Consider the following 21,552-nt stretch of genomic DNA (forward strand, 5'->3'; position numbering starts at 1 on the left):
TATATATACATATATATAAATTTCTAATTATAAAATAGACATATTTTCCATGTATGTGTATACAACAAGAAAGAAAAGTTTCTCCGAGAATCAATTATGTTTTAATTTGTGAAAGAAAGTTATATTTTAGTTTAAATATAGTACAATTAGTCATATCATAAGTAGATCATATTCTCTGACACAGTTCTTTATTTTTATTTTTTTTTATTTTTAATACTATTATAATTCGTATAAAGTCTATGCTGTATCTTTTTATGATCAGCTTACATCAGCATAAATAAATGTGTCTATTTATTTACACACTCGTCATTATCCGTGAAATACTTGATGATAATCGCAAGAAAATAAGAAACATCACATTGCAGGATCCAATGGCGCCGGATGCGGTTATCCAGGTGCACCGGCACATAGTAGCGTGCGTTTCACCATCAGAGATTCCGACGACATCATAGACGAGGAAGATGAACTCCTTAAGGATACCACGTTACCGATAGGCACTAGAGCTACATATTCTTGTGAACGTGGATTCGAGCTTCTGGGACCAGCTAGGAGAGACTGCCAAGCTAAAGGCTCGTGGATGCCAGAAGGCGTACCCTTCTGCGGTAAGTATCATCCATTTTTTGATGTATAACTTGTAATTCAAACATATGTAACTCAAACATAATGTTAATTCTTTTGATGAATATTATACAATTAGATATGCGATAGTTTATCGCTAATTGTCATGTCTTATCAGAACATTTGATATCCATAAAAAGTAATCCATATAGGAGTAATTCTTGTTTACAATTTTGTAAATTACAAATTGCAATTTAGCTATAATTTAGTTTGATAATATAATTTATAAGAGATAATTTGATGACGCAATATCATAATTAGAGATGTTTTATGGCAAATGTTATTAGCTCTTATACAAAAAGTTTCAAACATAATTCTTTTTTTTTCTTTTGATTTTTTCTGGATTTTAAAGTGATCTGATAAATTTTCTGATTTGATAAATTTTCAGTTTTTATAAATGATTTTAATTAAAAAGTCTATTTAAACACATTATTAAAGTAAAAAGAATTGTATTTTGAAAATAAGTAAGTTTAGTTTATCAAATAATCGATCATTCATTTGTAATTGTCTAATGCATAGTCCGGAAACTGTTACTTCCTCAATGTTTTCATGAAGTCGAAATCGAGTTCAAGCTGAATAGAGAGTAGGGAAATGACTGAATAAGTCTGGAGACACTCCGCGTAGATTAGAACGTCTTTATACAGAATAGTCCGCCTTTCTATTATAATTCGAAACGAGCGGCCAATGACGTTCGACTGTATTTGCGTCCGCTGTTTCGGCAAGACAAGTGACCCGATTCCACTTGTCCTTGACCGAGCAGGTCATCTGACAACGACTATACAAGCATGAAGCAGTGCCATGCCGGGAACGCGCCGGTGGGGGCAGTACACCGTTAACTCTGAACCTGTTACCACTTAAGAATACCTGCAGCCTTCCCAACCTTATGCGCATTCCTTAAACAGAGACCTGCCAGACTTTTTGTTATCCTTGGACCGAGTTGAGCGAATTTACTCTATTCTTCTTGCGACGCTGGAAACACTTCCGCATTTACTTCCCGACATTTTCGTTATGTCGTTTCAATAGCATATTATATTATATATTATTAGCATATTATATATTATTTATTTTAACTATAAGTGTATCTTTATTTTATTTTGGAATAAGATAAAGAAAATTCTTGGTTTATCTTGCGTGAGATGGAATATTAATTTTCTTCTAATAATGTCTATAGAACTCAAGACAGCTCATTAGTAAGTCATTTACTTCACGAAATATCTTACGTGCCTTCTTATACATAAAGCATAAGCATATATTAATGCTTGCATTTCTTACTAGCAAAAGATCTGACCGGTAATGATAAATAATAATCTTTTCGTATATTCCATGCATATGTTACAGAAATTACTTATCGGTGAAATGCGTTTTCTAACTTTGCGTTCGATCTCAGGAATGAGGTGATTCTATCCATTATTTCTCCATTATTTCTCTACTGAAATAACATATGTAATCATTTAAATAATTAAAACTTGTTTTTTACATATGAATTATTCATTGCTTTCAAAAAATAAATATTTCTGACTTTATAAACAAGTTTTAATTATTTAAAATTAAAAATTATTTAAAATTAACACTTATGCTTTATACATAATTATTATTATAAATTTATTAACAAAGAACATTTTAAATAAAAAATAGTTTGTGAACTAGATTAAGATTTCTCGCACGTTTTTACTGTGATATAAATTAATATTAAATCTGTTTTTTTTAATCTGTTTTTTAAGAAAACCATTTGAATTTTACCTTTTACTAATACATTAATTAACTACAATTTTAATTTATCTTTTCATCTTCAGAAAAACTAGAACCAGAATTACAGAAAAAGTACAGTAAACCGTGAATTGACCCATTTTTTATTTTAGTCGTGCAATTAACTAATGATTGACTGAAATGTGCTTCGGAAGTGCATAACGTCGCTCTTCCTTTTAGTGATAAAATTCTTACATATGTTCTCATGCAAAACGTATCAAAGTGAAAGAGCATGGCTCGGAGAGAATCGCTTCTGATGAGATCTCACGGCCATGCTCTGCGAATTCAACGACAGACTGGACAGGATCACGAGAAATGGCGCCGTGTTGTAGGCGGAAGTGGGTCGCGTGGATTACGAGTACACGATGTCGACACGCCCCGATGATTGCAAGGATTGTCTCTTTGTGGCATGAACCAAGCAGAACGCAAGAAAGAAAGAATGAAAAGAGAAATGCACTTGTCAGGTGCCGACAAATCTCTAATAATGAATAACAATATAAATTATATAAATTATGACATAAGTAATTTACATTTAATTACTTATTCTTTCATTTATTTTACAAACATTCCACATAAATTTCATTACGTTCTCCTTTTCCTGATTGAGTCACAAGTAGGTCTGATTAAAACGTTAACAATGCTCTGACATTTTCATCTGTCAATGAATATATAATAATTTTGTATGCTGTGCAAAATATCAATAAGTTCCACAATATATCACTTTGTTTGCTCGTTTCAAATTATTTAAATTTTAATTTATTTAAAATCCCGATTACGCAAATACTGACAACATGAGCAAAGTTTTAAGATACGTACTATGATACTTCAGAGAAAATTTAGCGAACTGTGTAATTGATCCTGCAATATATTGAAATAATATTAGGTATACAACTTTGCTTCCGCCGTTTTCCTATAGATGGCTTTAGCGGTAAGTGGTGGTCGAAATAAATAGATCATAGACGTCATACAATAAACTTGGGCATCTGTCAACATAATCCCATAGAAACATTAGTCGATTTGTGTCTGTATCATAAAGTTATTCTCGATTGAAAATGTCAGTTTACGAGCCAAATTCTCGTCGTTTGCGGGAGGTTTTAATTTTTTGCTTCAATATGAAGAAATCTACGGCTGAGGCTCATCGAATGCTCTCAAATACTTATGGTGAGGCCGCTATTAGTGAAAGAAAGTATCGTGAGTGGTTTTAACGCTTCAAGAACGGGGATTTTGACGTCCAAGGTCATGCTCTGTATTTGGTGGGACCAGCTCGGCGTAGTGTATTATGAACTGTTAAAACTGACTGAAACAATCACAGGCGATCGGTATCGAACGCAATTGATGCGTTTGAGCCGAGCATTGAAAGACAAACGGTCGCAATACAACGAGAGACACGATAAAATGATTTTGCAGCATGACAATGCTCGATCCCATGTTGCGAAAGTGGTCAAGACATACTTGGAAAGTTGAAATGGGAAGTCCTACCGCACCCGCCGTATTCTCCAGACGTTGTTCCCTCTGACTATCACTTGTTTCGATCAATGGCACACGGCCTGGCTGACCAGCACTTCCGGTCTTATGAAGAAGTAAAAAATTGGATCGATTCGTGGATAGCCTCAAAAGATGACCAGTTTTTTCGACGCGGGATTCGTACGCTACCCGAAAGATGGGAGAAAGTAGTGGCCAGCGATGGACAATACTTTGAATCATAAATGTATAACCAGTTTTTTACAATAAAGTCTCGACTTTCGGAAAAAAAACGGCGGAAACAAAGTTGTACACCTAATAAGGTAAGTTCTTACATCAAATCGATGTTCTATTTTATAAGTGAGAAACTATAATTAATACAACTTAATCTCTAATAATTAATCTCTGATAATAAACTTTTTAATCGATCATAAAGTATGAGAGTCAGACCAGTTCATCAATTATATCAATGCATATTTATTGTCATTAAAAATAAATCATTAGAAAAGCATTACTAGATATAATCGGCCTGATAAAACAGCTGATGGAGATTAACTGCAACCATCGACAATGACGATGCAAAGTTTTTGTTAATGCGCGACATCTAAACATATCTAAATGGCATATCTTACTGGAACAGGAGATATAGGTCACGATTCTTGACTCAACCGATTAGAGGAAAAAAAGGGACAAGAGTGAGTGAAATTGCAATAATCAGAAAAGTGGAACATTATCTCTAAAATTATTTTCAAATTTCACGGTCTGCATATAAAAATTGTTAACGACCTCTTAACTCGAATGTTTTCAAGCACTCAACTTTATTCTTGAGTGATAATGTTGCTAATTATTCTCAGTAAATTTTAGCACTTAAATATGTTATTAATACCGATCTTTCTATATTATTCATTCTTTTTTAAACTTTATGTTTATTTAAAACGATTTAAGTATATCAAAATGTTATCTGTTTTTTTTAATTAAATAGATGCTTTAAAGAGAAAGACAGAAAAAGTAATATAAATTAAATGATATTTCTGTCCAATTACATGCGTCCATTTCTCGTGTCTAGAAATCTCTTGATCATGATAATATGTTGCAGATATTTAATGGATATTCTTGAATATCAGTATATATTTTGTGTATTTTCTTATATTTATTTTATATATATATATACGTATCGAATTTTCTTTTTTAGACAAAAAATAATTTTATTAAAAAACTTTATTTAAAAAATTTATATTTATCTATAATAATTTTTATACAAATAATTTTTATGTAAATCTTAATTGTAAAAACCGTTAGAATATCCAAGAATTTCTGTTAGATACCTCTGTTAAATGATAGTGGAGGTTCGGTAGTTCAGTAGAGCAGAATTTGACGTATTCCTCTGCGATAGTTCCTCTTTATACCTATTTCCCGAGGCAAGAGGAAATACCGCGTAGATTGATGACGTTGTAATGGCATTTCTTGTACGGGGCAATAACCGTCGTACATTCGCGGGGGTTTCTTCGTTATTATTTCGATGATCGAAGCAAGAGTGTGTTTGCACAAAATTACTCGACTGCCCATCCAAGACGGTCGCAACAATTTCTCGTGATCCGCCGACCGCGAGAGCAAGTTGCCACTTGCGCAACTGTGCGTGAACTTGACTTTTCGAACGTACCTCTAGTTTGCCTTTTATATTATATAGTAACATGCTATTTCCGTAAAGAATCCATTTGCGACCGAACTTCCGAGATTAATGACGTTATAAAGGGGAAACATACGAAAGGCTTCAACAAAATTTACTTAAACTTAAAAAGAATGTGTAAAATCTAAAAGTAGATTCAATATTAAATACATTAATATTATCCAATAAATTTAAATATTATTTATTAATGTCTTTTACAATTTAAAAATTTACTTCTGCGGATTTTTAAAACGATATTTAATTTTCGTTATATAAACAGATCTGTCTGTTTTATCTGTCTACTTCCTTTTAAACAAACTTGATTTTAACGTTTTATCTAATATTTCCATTTTTCGAAAATGTTCCGAAAAATATTGGAGTATTCTATTGATATAATGTTTTCATAAAAAGTTCTAGAGATTTACATGAACTATATTTGAAAATGTTTCAGCTAGAGAAATTATAGTATTATAAGTATAGTAAAAAAAAAATAGAATTGCATTTACCATCCGATAAATGGCATAATAAAACTTCAAGTCAGACATAAAATCAACACTTGTCTATTTTCTGTTTTTCGAACTTAAGAATGCACAAGTACTTCGTGTTTTACGAAAGTAAGAAGTTTACTTTCTTTTTCAGTACTCAATAAAGAATTTTCTTAATCACGTCACGATATAATTTAACTGATTCAAGTTAAAATAATGCTTATTATTATAATAATAAAAGCATTCGATGGATTTAACAGTTTTATGGACAAATTGTTTTTTGATCGTTAATCTCTTTGCATCATCGATATTCTCGTCATGATAGAAATATCGCAAACAAGGATATAAGAGCGATTAATATGTCGATGTGGTATAATATTACCTTGCCTTAATGATCGAACTATAAAAATCTCATGTGGATGAAGCCTTGCAATGAAAAATAATAGAATAGTCGTACAAGAATAACGTAAGCAATAATAATTGATTTCAGGGACATGCTATATGCTATTTTACAATATTATCTATAAAAGAAAATAGTCATTCGTGATCTAAAATCTTACCATATTATATATAACACAACTTTCAGTTATTAAAACTTTACATTATTTTTCCTTTCAACAAAATATTTTAGGAATTAAATAAATACTTTTTATCTCTGTAAATAATTTTTAATCTTGATTTTAAGTAATATTTTGTTCTATATTATTTTAATTTTTCTCTTGGCTTAATTTTAATTCTTTTTGTAATACTTTACATAGTTTTCAATTATAAAATATTAATTTGTAAATATGTATATTTTATTAAAGTAATTTATTGACATGAACACACATTACGTATAAATATTTTATATTGAAATAATTTATAAATATAATTTTATGATAAAAATCGTAAAATTTAATCAGTAATTTAATCTTACAATTAAAATAAAAGACATTATTATATATGATTACCTTTATTAGGTCGAAAGGACATAGAATTGCGGACTGCTCGTCATATCTCTCGTTATGCTAAATCGACGGAAGCGATATAATAATGAAAAAAATCTTTTTCGTTTGCGTGTATAAGAAATAACTGTAAATTATGAGGTATGTATGGCGTGCATACGCATTCGTCTTGTGGAAACGTGCGCGGTATATGTGAACTTTTATGGGGTAAGGGGGGTGCTAGCCAGTATGTAGGTTTAGGTCGAGAATGCATCGATTATCTTTGTGTGCCGAACCGACGCCTATTCGATAGAATTTCGATTGCTTCATTAAAATGATTGCGTACAGCAGACGGTTAACGCACATGTCTCAATGAAGATTATAATTTAGTCGCTCGATTAATCACACCATACCATGTACATTTAATTAAAAATTTTGCATTAAAAGTGCAAGTCAGTTTTTTAAATAGTTAATTTTTTTATAATTAATTTATAATATTATTCACTTAGTGCCGATTATGAAAATAATAAATCTGAACAGCATGTTACAATTTATCTCCGTTTAAATTGCTTATGATTTCTAGTATTTTCACGCGGTTAAAGAATTAATTTCGTTGGAGTTAATGTTAATTATTTTTGATTCATAATCGATTGCATAACATGACGCTTTTCTACTTCCAACGGAGTCCAAGTTTTCTTCCGCACAAAGAATACAATTTCGCAAGAATATAATTCCACAGAATACAATTGAACTCGAAGATTAGCCTTAACAAATAAATCTGATCGCTCTTTCTCAACGCATTTATCGGAATATCTTGAAGATGCATTTGATATATATGAGTGAATTTTCAATAAGTCTTTTGTTTACGCATTTGACTTTTACATGTGATATGCTCATCGTCTTGTCTGTGCATCTCTTAATTGTTCCACGCAAGATTTCATGAGATACCTTGAGGCCGTGGTAACAGATTGTATATAAAAACGCGCGTATCTCAAATGACGCTATGAAATGCTTTATACCGAGCAAGTTACATATTACACTGATCATGAAGAATGTTATACGCGCGTGAGAAATTCATTAACACATTTCCAACGCAAGCAATTGGCAAATACTTTACAAGATTAGATTAGATTATTATCTATCTATTTCATATTTTTTATTGTTTCATATATTGAATACCTTTTTTTCCAAAATTTGCATATACAATAACATTTGCATATTCAATGATAATGTAAATGAAGAAGATGGTAAAATACTTTTTGATCTAATTTGATCGTAAAATATAGCATAACTTAATCTCAAGTGATTATAAAAAACCAGATTAGCTCACTTGTATCTCAATTACGAGTTAAGTGTCACTATATTCTACGTAATACTCTTGCAAAAAGCAAAAGCATTATGGAAACCATTTAATCGGTGACTATCAAGTAAAGAATGATATAGTTCTTAAATGAATATAAATGAGTTAAATATCATTACTATGTAACAACTAGATAATGCAACAGCATTATGGAGACTCGTCTGGGTCTGATCTGATTGATCAGACAATGAAGGATACCGATTCCATCGCTAAGTTCTGATTTTAACATGATTAAGGCCGAGGTAATGCGTATCGCAGGCTAGTAGCACGTACCATCGGCATCGCACCAATAAAATTCTCACGTTGCGGTACAGTAAAACTACCGCAAGGCCGCCAACGTGTTTGCGAATGCGCAGCACTTGCACAAAACTTGGCGATGGCCACAGATGGCCGCGGTCTCCATCTGCGCGTGCCGTACGGCTATTCACCCGTGCGATGGTAGTGATGGCGGCTAACCTTCTTTTTATCAGATAGATATGATAATGAATTAGAGCGATTTTCTCACAGGAAAATATTGCCGCGTCACCGAGGTATGCGTTTGATGTATAAAAAAAAGCAAAAATCTGTGGTTGTGTACATGTACGATTATTTGATCTGTTATGTCGTTCTTTATAATCAAGCAGCCGCCTGTTTAATTTATGGATCAAGAATGAGTGGTGCGTAATAATTTCTTATTGCGACGTAATCTCAAGCTCATCTTCTGTAATGATGTATTCGTTAATGGAGACTCTAATCAAGCATCTATTACGACAAGTAATTGATAGAGAATCAGCCAGAGAGAAGAAAAATCAATTTTTATCGTATATTTGGAAACTCAAAGAGTGCTATTTCCATTAGCCTTATCGAATTTATTTACATCTTGTCGTTGTAGAGAAAGGTCCAATTATTTTTTGACTCCTGTGGGGAAATAATCCATTTCGCATCAATTATCAAGCATGATCAATTCATTATCAATTATATTAATTCTTTTTTGCAGTTTTGAACGTGGCAGGCGGCAAAGCGCCGATGCAATCCAGCACCATGGAGGGCGGATTTCCACAACGCGCGGTTGATGGAAGCAGCGGTCAGAGATACACGCCGCAAACCTGCACCCTGACGAAGCCCGAACGAAGACCGTGGTGGTACGTGAACCTGTTGGAACCATACATGGTGCAGCTGGTGCGACTGGACTTTGGCAAGCCGTGCTGCGGTAAGTAATACCGTATATATTTCTTCGCGCTTCGCCGCTTGTGAGAATTTACCGTTTCACGTAATAAATGAACTCTTGCAAATCACAGACGATATTTCTACACACTATCGTTCAACATTCAATGAGCTCATCCAGCATGTCGTTTACCCTGTAATAACATCGACTTCGAAAAGAACTTCGGATGATCTAAACAAGAAAATAAAAAAATATTAGGTATAGAGATTAAAATTTGAGAAGTCCAAGCATAATTTTATTGATATTTTGGAATTATTTATTGTGTTTTGAATTTGTGTAACTTTAAGTATTAACTGATGAAATTATTAAATGAATGAAGAATTCATAAATGTGGAGAACTTGAGATGATAATTAGAATATTTTCTGAATATATAACAGATAATAGATTTTATATTAAATAGTAAATACAACGACAAATGTGTGTTAATGTTCGAAAATATTATTCTGTACTAATCAAAGCAATTATTAAGAGAGCGAACAGCGGAAAATTGGTATTTGCATTGCGATCTTCAAGTGATGATTCGCTCTGTTCCAATTATTGCTCCAGACGAATGGTTGACCATTTCTTTCCAGCAGGACAATTTACTTCCGATGAAAAGTGTAAAATAAAAAAAATTTATGAAGAATTTAAGAAAGATCGCGATAGCGATTATTAGACCTTTGCCGTTCATGTAGTAATTTACGAACGCATCGAATCGTTGCAGTATCCATTTTCTTCGCGGTGTCAATCTCACAGGTATTGAATCAAATGCTCATTATGATGTTGCGTCGCTCGACGGAATAAGTTGATAAAAAGCGGCGAGCAAGAGCATTTTTCATGTGCTACAATTTGCTGCGAACACTTCGTTCTGTAACGAGCGTTACTGATAAGCATGAGCGATAAAGTTTCTCGGTGATCTCGATATGAATTCTAATGCGAAACTTACGCTGTCGAGATAAAATCCCCGCGATACCATAAATATCCCATCCGTCGTCCGACACTTTCGTTTCATGGCACGTTTTCTCGACTTTCTATCAATAAATAAGCATTATTGAGATAATTACCGGTAATACAAGCTTAGCAAGATGGATTCAGTAATCGAAATAAATTCTATATCCAACATTGCCAGCCTATGCTTTGAATAAATTATAGTATTTTAGATTGAGTTATATTAAATAACTTTTCTCACATTTACTTGAACTTAATATAAATAATATTAATGATAGTTATTTTCTTTCTTTTTTTTTTAATTTTACTTTAAAAAGATGCAATATAATATATTATTTTTTATACTGAATTGTCATCTAATGTAGAAAAAATTTTTCTATAACGAAAACAAACTTTTTAATATTAAATTTATTCCATTCTATTTTATTTTTATATTCTATTTTCTGATGTTCTATTGTATAATCTGCGCAATATTGTATAAAGATAATATGCAGATAAAAATATGCATACGTTATTTTATAGTCAACGCTATATAATTCTGACGCAGACTGGTTGATCACGTTTTCCGGCCGATACGATCCATCTTTGAAGAGGTTGACGCTTCAACGAATATTCGTCGATCTGAACAAAATCATTATTATGAACAATCGATCGTTGGAGATTAGTCAATGATGCTTTGAATAAAACAAATAGATTGCGAAAATTTCGCGTTCACAGAATAGCAAATAATCCATTTTATATATAAATAAATAAAAACGATCCGTAAAATTTCACCATAAAACTCATACTTCCTTCCCTTTCCACGAACCAAGTCGAAGGCTCTGCTTGCATACGAAATCATTTAGAAACTCTTCCACGATGAAAGTGAGAGTCTTTCCACTTTCAATTGTTAGAAAACCATCTCAATGCCCATCTCTCGCGGTACACCACATGCATTTTTCAGTGGCACTCGAGAAATCTGAGTTTAATCGTCAATCAGCTCAAAGTTATCGCGTATATTTAATTCCGGAACTAAATCAATCAATTGTTTTGCTATTTTTTCCTTAATGATCTAAATAATATTATACGAATATAATACAAATATCATATAATACATGTCGTATAATACATATCATTAATTATTTAATCATTGTACAAGAAAAAAACAATTTGCAATCTAGTTATATCTAGTTAGCACGGAAAGTTTTGTAGTTCAATGAAGATATGCGTTTCCGCAATTCTGCAGATTATATCAGGTGCTTCTTCGTTAATGGGCCTTCGTGCAGCACTGGAAAATTCGCGTTATCGTTTCGAAAGTTCGTCTGCTCAAATGAGAGAAACTTTCACTGTTAAACGAGCGATAATAATGGCATTGTCAGTGCTGACACCCGCAAAGCAAGAGCATTTTGTTTTTTATTCAAGGAAAATACTCTTGGCTATTTCTTCCTTAAGTAAAAGTATTTCCATCTTTTCGCGAGAAAACTACTCATCAGTGGCAAATTAGCGAGATCCTTTAATTATATATCGGAAAGCGATAAAAGTGAATTCAGAATCATGCGAGCGAGGCAAACAATTAATTCCGCGTGGCGGAAGATTATTAACGACTTCCGTGTCGCCATGTTCACACAAAATTCGCCAAGAGTAAAGCATACACCGGAGAAAGATGAATTATTCAATTGCGATAATTGACGATTGGATAGCTTTAATGCTCGCGGAGACGCGCCCGTAGAATCGCTATGCGAGGTGAAGATAAAACAATGGCCGGCATAATGTAGTTTTAAGCAGCTGTTTAGTTACGGCCCAGCACCGAAGAGATACTGATAATAATTCTCATTCTGACTCCATCGTCCGCACGACTGCTCATAATTGAACAAACGGCGCATTACAATTACTTCGGCTTCTCTGCGTGAAAGAGCAACTTTCACGTTACGCTTCAGCAGCGAAGAAAAATCGATTCGTTTCAATTTCGTCAATAAACTGCATTATTAACTCATGTATTACAGATTCATTGCTATTAATTATCGCATATAATGAACTAAAGAACTAAGTATCGGATTTTATTACAGTAGGCGCATTTGTTAATTTGATAGGATAATTTTTTATTGAATTGCATAAATAAAATCTTTCTGAAATTAAGACAAAAAGGATTTTGTATTAGACTTTCACGAGTAGACACGAGATAAAGTCTTACGCGTTTTGAATTTGATTCATGAGAAATTCATATATCAAATATTAAGCAGTTTTCTATTTAAGTTTTATTCTTTTATTAAATATAAAAAAGATCAGCGTTGAATTAATGAAAAAAATTTAACGGAATTACATTGATAGATAAAAGATAATATAATTAATGTCTACCAACAGTAATTATTAGTAATTAACATTCATGATTAATAGGGGACAGATTTCCCTTGCTGTTTTTACTCACGATACGATGCTTGGCGGAAGATACGAGCGTGTCTCTCAATCCTTTCTCGATACGAGAATTTCTCCTTTATCTCGTGTTGCTCCTTACTCGTGCGCTACATGTCTACGCACTCATTACAAGCAAAAATAGCAGCTTGTACGTTGCAACAGGAAAGTCTTGTGACCGTATATATACCTACGTGCCGCATATACCTATCTCTTAACGATCGTTTGCCAGATGGGAGACTGTCGCACGAATCCATGATCATCACTGTACAGAAAGTATGTAATTGCAGCAGTTTGCAACTCTATGGATATTCGTCGGCGATTGTCTAGCCAGTCACAGTCGGACTGTCATCTGGGCCAGAAGACGTAGCTCGAGATGATTTTATTTGTTCAGATACTTAAAATCGGCATGCGTTCTACCCTCTCAACTAAACTACAAATGAAAATCCCGATTCAGCCTGGTTCTCTTTAATTCATCAAAATCCATAGTGTGTAGCTGCGATCTATTTAGATATATTTTAATGAAGTATATTATCGTTTAACTGAGGTCTCGTGTGATTCTTTTTTTTTTTAATGAACCATAATTAGAATATGTAAAGAAATAAAATTTGATTGAAAATTAATAAATAATAGATGTAATTAATCGCTAACTTTGTTGTTGTGTCTTGAATCTGTCGCAGCAATTTTATTTGTTTGAAATTGAATTATGCATTCAATTTATGTCTTAGTAGAATTAAGGAATATTTGTATGTAATAAAGTGAAGTAGAAAAAAATCATATAAATATAGAAATATTTCATTATATCAATAATGCGACATTCGCTTTTTGAAAAAAATTTCAACGATATTTTAGTTATCGATTATTAAATTTAATGATGTACAAATATTTGAACAGAAAGTTGTTTTACTAAACTATTTTTACATGATCGTTCGAAAATCTCTTCAAAAGAGAAATCCTTTATATTTAATTAATTATAACAGAGAACAGGATGCGATTATTACAGAATTGACACAGATTAAATATGATAAATATGTATCATTAATTTCATGCATGTGCGCAATTGAGCGTCTTAGCGGATTCAATATAATTACAGTCATGATCGCTTAAATCCATAGTCTTCAAAGTTTTCCTTTAGTGAAACTATGTTCCAGCGAAAAAAACTTTGGATTGATGAATCCTAGATAGATGAAGCTAAGACAGAATTGAAAAACAAAAATATTAGAACCAAAATTGTCCATTCATCTATGGATTGTCCATTTTAACAAATTGTTTAATTGGCCTCCAGGCAACGACATCCTCGGCACCATCACCGTTCGAGTTGGTAACAATCAACCAGACTCAGCAACAAATCCCGTTTGCAATCAATTTACCGGATCTCTAGAAGAAGGGCGGCCTCTCTTTTTGCCTTGTAACCCACCGATGCCTGGAGCTTTCGTTTCGGTGCATCTGGAGGTTTCGAAGTTTGCCAATATTCCCGTGCAATTGTCCTTGTGTGAGGCGTTCGTCTATACCGATCAGGTAGATTAAATAGTTATGCAACAACTAGGTCTTATGTCAGAATGGAAATAAATCTATTTCTCCTTCTTCTATGGATGCGATAATGAATGATTGCATAAAAAATGAATACAGGCCTTGCCGATTGAGAGGTGCCCTCAATTCCGAGACCAACCGCCAGGATCAACGGCAACTTACAATGGCAAATGCTACATATTTTACAATCGCCATCCGTTGATATTCAGGGAAGCTCTGGCATTTTGCCGTACGCGAGGTGGCACTCTCGTAGATGAGAGCAATCCAGCTTTGCAGGGATTCATTTCCTGGGAACTATGGAGACGACACGGGTATATTTGTTATTCCTGTAGCTAATATATAGAGAAAATCTATGTAACTCGATAATTGTATATATAATAAGAAAATTTAAAAAATTTTCACGAGAAACAGAGAGAATGATATGAAAACATTTTGAATAAATTTTGAACTCTGAATTTTACAAATAAACTATAATTAAATAGCTCGAAACGTAATTAAAAATATTATATTAAAATTTTCGTTTTTAATATAATATATTATATATTTTAAATACATTTAATTATAATATAATTTTTGAATATATCACTTAAAAATGTCATTAAATTTTTTTTAAATAATACTAAAATAATTGTCCGTTTGAAAAATAATAAATGATCATTTTTTTTTTATTATTAATGAAGGAGCGACATGTCCATTCAGTATTGGATGGGCGCAGTTAGAGACCAGAAAGATCGGACGTTATGGAGATGGACTGGAAGTGGTGAGGAAGTATCTGTTTCGTTCTGGGATCCATTACCAGGTGAAGAAGATTGTGTTCGGTATGACGGCAAAAAAAGCTGGCTTTGGTCCGATACACCTTGCTCATCCCGACTTAATTTTATCTGTCATGATCGTGAGTATCATCTTACTTGTCACACATTCGCATTCCTGCTTTTTAAATAATATTCCAGAAAAGATACTTTAAATATATTTAAAATAATGTATTTTGGAGGCTTCTTATTTGTGAGATTCTGTGAAAGTCTAACATAATATATGGTACATCAATCATTAAAAAATGTTTTAACCGTGAATTTTATTATTCCATCTAAAATTATTTAATTTATATTCTGAAAAATATAAAATTCTAAAAATCTTAATTCTAAAAAATCTTCAATTGTTATTTATTGATCGAATAAATTTTCTTAAGATATAATTTCTCTTAAAGTTGATATATTTTATTCTTATTTAAAATCTTCGATCTATTTGTTGCTCTGAGTTTAATATTTTTCTACTATGCATGCAATTTTTCTTTTTTAGAACCACAAGCTTGTGGCAGACCCGAACAACCACCAAATTCCACAATGATGGTGATCTCCGAGTCAACTAAAATCTCCGACAATGTTTATGAAGTTGGAGCAACCGTGGAATATCAGTGTGACGGCAATAGCCTCCTGGTCGGACCACTAAATCGCACTTGTCTCGATACCGGTTTCTACAATGAGTTTCCACCGGTGTGCAAATGTAAGAAACATGATCGGGGAATGTATTCAAATGAAATCATCACGAACGTGACTCGCATCATAACGCGATTTCATCGTTTCAGATATCGATTGCAACTATCCCGCGAACATAAAATACGGTAGTTATGTACTTATCAACGAAACCACCACTTATCTCAGCCAAGTACAGTATACTTGTGATGATGGTTATGAGATGACCGGTAAGTATTACAGTTCATCACGACTCGTCATAATTATTCATGGTGCATTTGAGATAGAGAACGAATATCTTGTAAATCATTTGTGAGAAATGATTATAAACCAATCTCTGCGACCGCAGGACGTGCTCGACTAATTTGCGACGTCGACGAGCGTTGGAATGGTCCACCGCCGCGATGCGAGCCAATTCTCTGCGATCCACCGGCTACGGTTGCGCACAGTTCTATCGAGATAGAGCGTGAAAGTGTCCTGGTGAGGAATACTTTCAATCAAAGTCTACAAGTTAATAGCATCGTTACCTATACATGTGAAAAAGGCTATCGGCTCGTTGGTTCCCGACAAATAATGTGTTTAAACACTGGATCATACGATCGCGTTGCACCTACTTGCACAGGTACTTATTTATAGATTTATAATAATAAAAGTCAAAATGTATCATATAATTTATAAAAAAATAAATTTTGAAAAATTATAAAATTAAAATTAAATTTTTATTTAATTATTGCACAAAAATAGATTTGACGTTAGAGCGATAATTATTTATTAAGTTTTACAATCATTTGAAATAATTATTACGTTTGATAAATTATATTTCTGACATTTTTATAGAATTTCATAATAATGAAAATTAAATATTATATCAAGTAGTCAAAATTATACAATAAATTATAATATAATAATAAATATTAATATATATAAAATTAATTAAAATACTAGAGAATAGGATATGTTTATGTACATATTTAATATGCAAACTTTTCTTTATCAGAGGAACCACGAACAACTTTGACTTCTCCTACCCGAGCGACATTACGTCCGTCCACTCCGAAAATTCGGACGTACCTCACTTCGAGGACCAGAACCACGACGAGTACAGCAACTACCAGTACAACTCTCTTACCATCTAGGAATGTACCAAACACTGCGGAACTCCCAGCAACGGTGAGGGAGACTGTCTCGAGGAGGCCGAGCATCGGTTTAAATAGACCCATGACTCCTTCGTCGGTGAATGACGCCGGCAGCGATCACCCACAAGACAACGAGATATCTGGAAGCGGCGTGGACCACGCACAAGCGGGAATCAGCGCAGGCATACCGGAACCGTCTGGTCCCTTCCGAGTGGATAGCGCCGAGCAACCTAGCGGTACCCATCAAGCCAAATTGAACTTGGGAGCTGTAATCGCTCTGGGAGTGTTCGGCGGTTTTGTGTTTCTCGCCGCGGTGATCACAACAGTCGTTATACTCATACGCAGGTATATTAAAAAAAAAAAATGCGTCATCAGCCATTTTGAGCGATGATTTGATTTCGATTATCAATCCTTCATCCTGTGAATCTTCTATTTCTGATAATATATCATAACGCACTCTGATATACATAGGTAATATTCGACCGGATTGTACATTGTAACGCTTACTTTGTATTAATTTGATCTAATTTCTGTCTTCTACCGCTTTATCTTTTTCCTAACTTGTAATACATATATACATATGTATATATATATATATATATATATATATATATATATATGCTGCATTGTAATCTTTTTCATACAGATAATTTTGCTTATTGAAAAATGTAAATGTTTCATAAAGTCTTGATGTAACAAAAGAACCTCTAACATTTTAGATAGAACTAAAGATATACAATAGTACTGCTGCCCTTTCATTGATCAAGCTTTTTTGTAATTTAGCCTGTAATTTATTTTAAATGTAGAGGCTCATATTGCGCTTTGCAAAAAAGATATATTCTCTCATTTTCTGATTGATCTATAATAATTTTCTTTAATTTGTTGTCGTTTATTAACCAATGGTTCTCAAGTAATGCGGCCATCTATGATATTTTTTTCATATGTAAAAAAGTGGAACATTATCAAAGATCATAATAAATTAAAATGTCTTTTGTGTAGTTGAAGTGAAAATAAATATAAATGCAAATAAATAAAAGTGGCCGAAATAAGGTTGAGAAACAGTGGTGTAGACGCGACACAAGACCTAAGTTCGCATCAGAGAAACGCGTGAGTTTCGTTGATAGTCTAGTCCACCATGATAATAATTAACACAGTCCATTTGTGTATTGCGGTGGTGTTAGCGGCAGTGGCAGCGTCAGAGGAAGGCGCCGCAGGGGGCTCGGTGGGGTTGGTGCGCTGAGGGGTGGCGGTAGTGGTGGCCTTGGGAGGGGCGATACCGGAGGAATGCCTTCGCGTTGGTATACGCTACTCGCGCTACCCTTCCCCGACCAGCACCTGGGGCGCCGCGACCTCACGGCACGCCGCGGAAACGATCATCCTTATTCTTTCACTTTGTCAGCGGCGCATCGCGCCGGCTATTTCTCGAATCCCTCTCTGTAGACCGCCATCATTGCCCCTCTTTCTCACCCCCGTCGTAAAAAGAGCAAGAGAAAAGAAAGAGAGAATCGTTCCATTCTAATAAAGCCTACAACCACCACTACCACCCCAACCCTCCACGCAACTATCGCCCAACATCAATCATCACGTACCACCACCAACTACTACGCGCCACCCTCGCGAGTGATACTAGTCAAGGTAAACGAGAGCAAGGTTTTACTGAACGCTTTTTTTAGCGCTAGCTCGTTTTGCCATCATGGCACGCCATGCAAAGTAGAAGATGGCTATAGTGCGTTGCACGCACCCGAACACACCAACACTCTGTTAGCAGATAAATCTCCGCCGTGTACTCAAGGATTCTAGAAAATGATCATATATCTTGTACATAAAAGTATAATCTATAAAGAAAAGACTAACAGACGTCTAAATATTATTAATATGGTTTATGTTTGCTGGGATCATTTTAATCTCTTCGTTTTAGTTCATTATCATTATCATTATTAAGATAAGTCGAGATTGACTACAATAATAATGACTACGGTCTAGAAGTCCTGAGCGCTACACAGAAATCGCAAAGAAAGATAATTATGTATAGTGCTTCTTATATGTTCTTTCCTTGCCTGCAATACTTATGTTGTAATCTCTTTAAAATTTCATTAGTACTATAACAGGACAGGAACATAATATTATATATACAACATATATACATATAATATGAAGTGATATATATAAATCTTTTGGTATTTTAGAACTATTATGTAGACACTTTATTTTCTCTCTTCTAGCTTTTTCATTTCAATTATCAGTGGCTTAAAAATAATTTCGAGTCATAGTAATAGGATGGGCTCTCTTGCATTTAGTTTTAAGATACATACAACGGTCAAATTCGTTACTTACTTTTATTCACAAAAAGTGTACAAGATACACATGAACAATCCAATTCCTCCTTTCCCATTGCACATAACGCTTTGCCTATTTATTTCATTTTTTTATGTAAATAGTTTTAGTGCTATAGAATTAAATTACTTAATATCATGGAATAAAAGAGTTACTATTCCGTTTATTTGTAACAAAAATTTGATAACGACGTTGCAATTTTATTTGTGATTATAATAACTGACTATAATAATATAAATAATAACTAACTAAATGCTTAGATGGTGTTAAGATTGGTCACTTTGAAAGGTAACTTGTATCATTATGCATTTACTTATTGAAAAAAATAATTTGTAATAAATAATAAGTTACGTAATTCATATAATCTCGTTGTACCTACAAATAATGACTAAAAAGTTATGATTTACAAATGCTAAGTTAACTTTTTCAGTAATGAGTGACTTTTCCAACTCGTTACAAGTAATGATTGAATGACTTTCCAAACCTGATGTTACCGTTATAATCATAAAAAATTTATTCAAATCTATATTATTATTATAACAGAGTAACAATAAGGAAAGTAACGGTGTTACAAGTAACATCTTAGTTCCATTCTCTACTCATAAGTATGTGATAATAACTCAACACATATGAAAGGAAAAAATTATTACATGTTCATTCTTTATGTAGAAATCGCGGAAGAAGCAGTAAACACTATCGTCACCGTGCGTCGCCCGATTGCAATACTGTTGCCAGTTTCGATAGCAGTTCCTCGGAGAGTCGAGGAGGCCTGAATCGATATTATCGCCAAGCCTGGGAGAATCTGCACGAAACCACCGGTCACAAGGCTGGCCATCCGCCACTTCGTCGTAAGGAGACCCTGGATGAACCAGGATACCGGGAGAATTTCCGTGGTAATAACACTGAACGCGACGGCTCAGAATTAGTTGTTAGTGACGTCGCCGCATATCCATCAAGCAAACACGCCAGCGTCTCCGATAAGAAGCGTCATCATCATCACCATCATCATCATCACGGAAGCGCAACGCCCGAATGGAGACAGTCGCAATCCCATCATAGATATTAAACAGAGAGCAAAACAGGAAAAAATCTTTATACTTACTATGTCATCATCTGCAATCATCTGGACGATGATTTGGTGTACTAAACATTCGTAACTGTCATGAAAATGTTAAAAGATCCTCCTTAAATGAAGGAAGCGAATCTTCCGCTAGCACAAGTAGTACCTTGATATCGTCTTACAAAAAACAGAGACGGATAATAATCCGAATAGATCCTACTGTATTGTTCTGTTACGTTATAAATTATTTACTATCATTACGTTATGAAATGTAAATATTATACACACTATAGTTTAAAAATAAGAAGGATGGATAATCGTTCATCGTAAAGAAGGTGGTAACTGATCAGAGGATATGCCAAAAAGCAAAGAAATAATATACAATAATGACAATAATATACAATAATCAAATAGAGACGCAGTACCATAACGCTTAACAATAAGTTAATCTAAGATCAAGGATTTATGTAATCATTTACATAAAAATATTTGTCTAAGGGAGCATCACACTTGACGCTCACAACGCTCACAGAATCACTTCATCTTTAAACATGAATGTTGTTTATCAAACATTAAATTAGAATAAATAATGCTCGCGAGCATTGTAAGTGCCAAATGGGAACGCACTCTAAAAGGACACCGGATATCAGCAGAATGAACATCTGTTATGGGTACCTTGGCCTCGCTTTAAATTGATTACTATGTTTTCAATCGGATATACTGCATATAGATATCATTAAGGGAAGGCCGATGTTATCCACTTAGGAATAGGACAAATATCGTGTTGTGTACGTGTACGAGTTGCATATTTACTTACACGGAAGTAAATGAGGATTCAAAGGCATACAGTTATAAAAATGTGCCTCGTTCATTGCTGTTATATCTTCAATATATTTTACTACCGAGTTTGTATAAAATATATATATAATATATATTATAAGTATGTAACATTAATTATAATTATTACTTATTAAACATTTTTATCCAGCTCATTATAAAATGTACGTATATTTAAGAAATAACGTAGTTGTTACAGTAAGCTTTTATTAATTGACTGAAAGAATTACATATGTGAAGTGACATTGTAGATGCGTTTCCGTGATTCTATTTATCGTAATAAATTACAATAGTGCCATTTGGGGCAAACTTGTTCAATTTGTTGAAAAAGCAATTTTGTTATTCAAACAAGATACATTTTATATATATATCAATCATAAATTGCATGTATATAATAATAAGGATCA

The 21,552-nt window shown here is 33.5% G+C and overlaps 1 protein-coding gene across 1 annotated transcript in view; it reads left to right on the plus strand.

Moving 5' to 3' along the window:
• Positions 1-21,074, plus strand: part of LOC108685999 — a 36,218-nt gene extending 15,144 nt beyond the window's left edge. The window contains exons 2-11 of the mRNA XM_018191029.1: positions 366-602; positions 9,236-9,448; positions 14,065-14,297; positions 14,409-14,620; positions 14,990-15,201; positions 15,606-15,809; positions 15,892-16,008; positions 16,128-16,400; positions 16,776-17,259; positions 19,918-21,074. Of these exons, the coding sequence (XP_018046518.1) occupies positions 366-602; positions 9,236-9,448; positions 14,065-14,297; positions 14,409-14,620; positions 14,990-15,201; positions 15,606-15,809; positions 15,892-16,008; positions 16,128-16,400; positions 16,776-17,259; positions 19,918-20,314 (2,582 nt within the window). The 3' untranslated portion in view covers positions 20,315-21,074. The remainder of the gene's footprint in view (positions 1-365; positions 603-9,235; positions 9,449-14,064; positions 14,298-14,408; positions 14,621-14,989; positions 15,202-15,605; positions 15,810-15,891; positions 16,009-16,127; positions 16,401-16,775; positions 17,260-19,917) is intronic.
• The last annotated feature ends 478 nt before the right edge of the window (positions 21,075-21,552 follow it).

This window comes from Atta colombica, unplaced genomic scaffold, assembly GCF_001594045.1.
Source record: "Atta colombica isolate Treedump-2 unplaced genomic scaffold, Acol1.0 scaffold163, whole genome shotgun sequence".
Taxonomy (NCBI): Eukaryota; Metazoa; Arthropoda; class Insecta; order Hymenoptera; family Formicidae; genus Atta; species Atta colombica.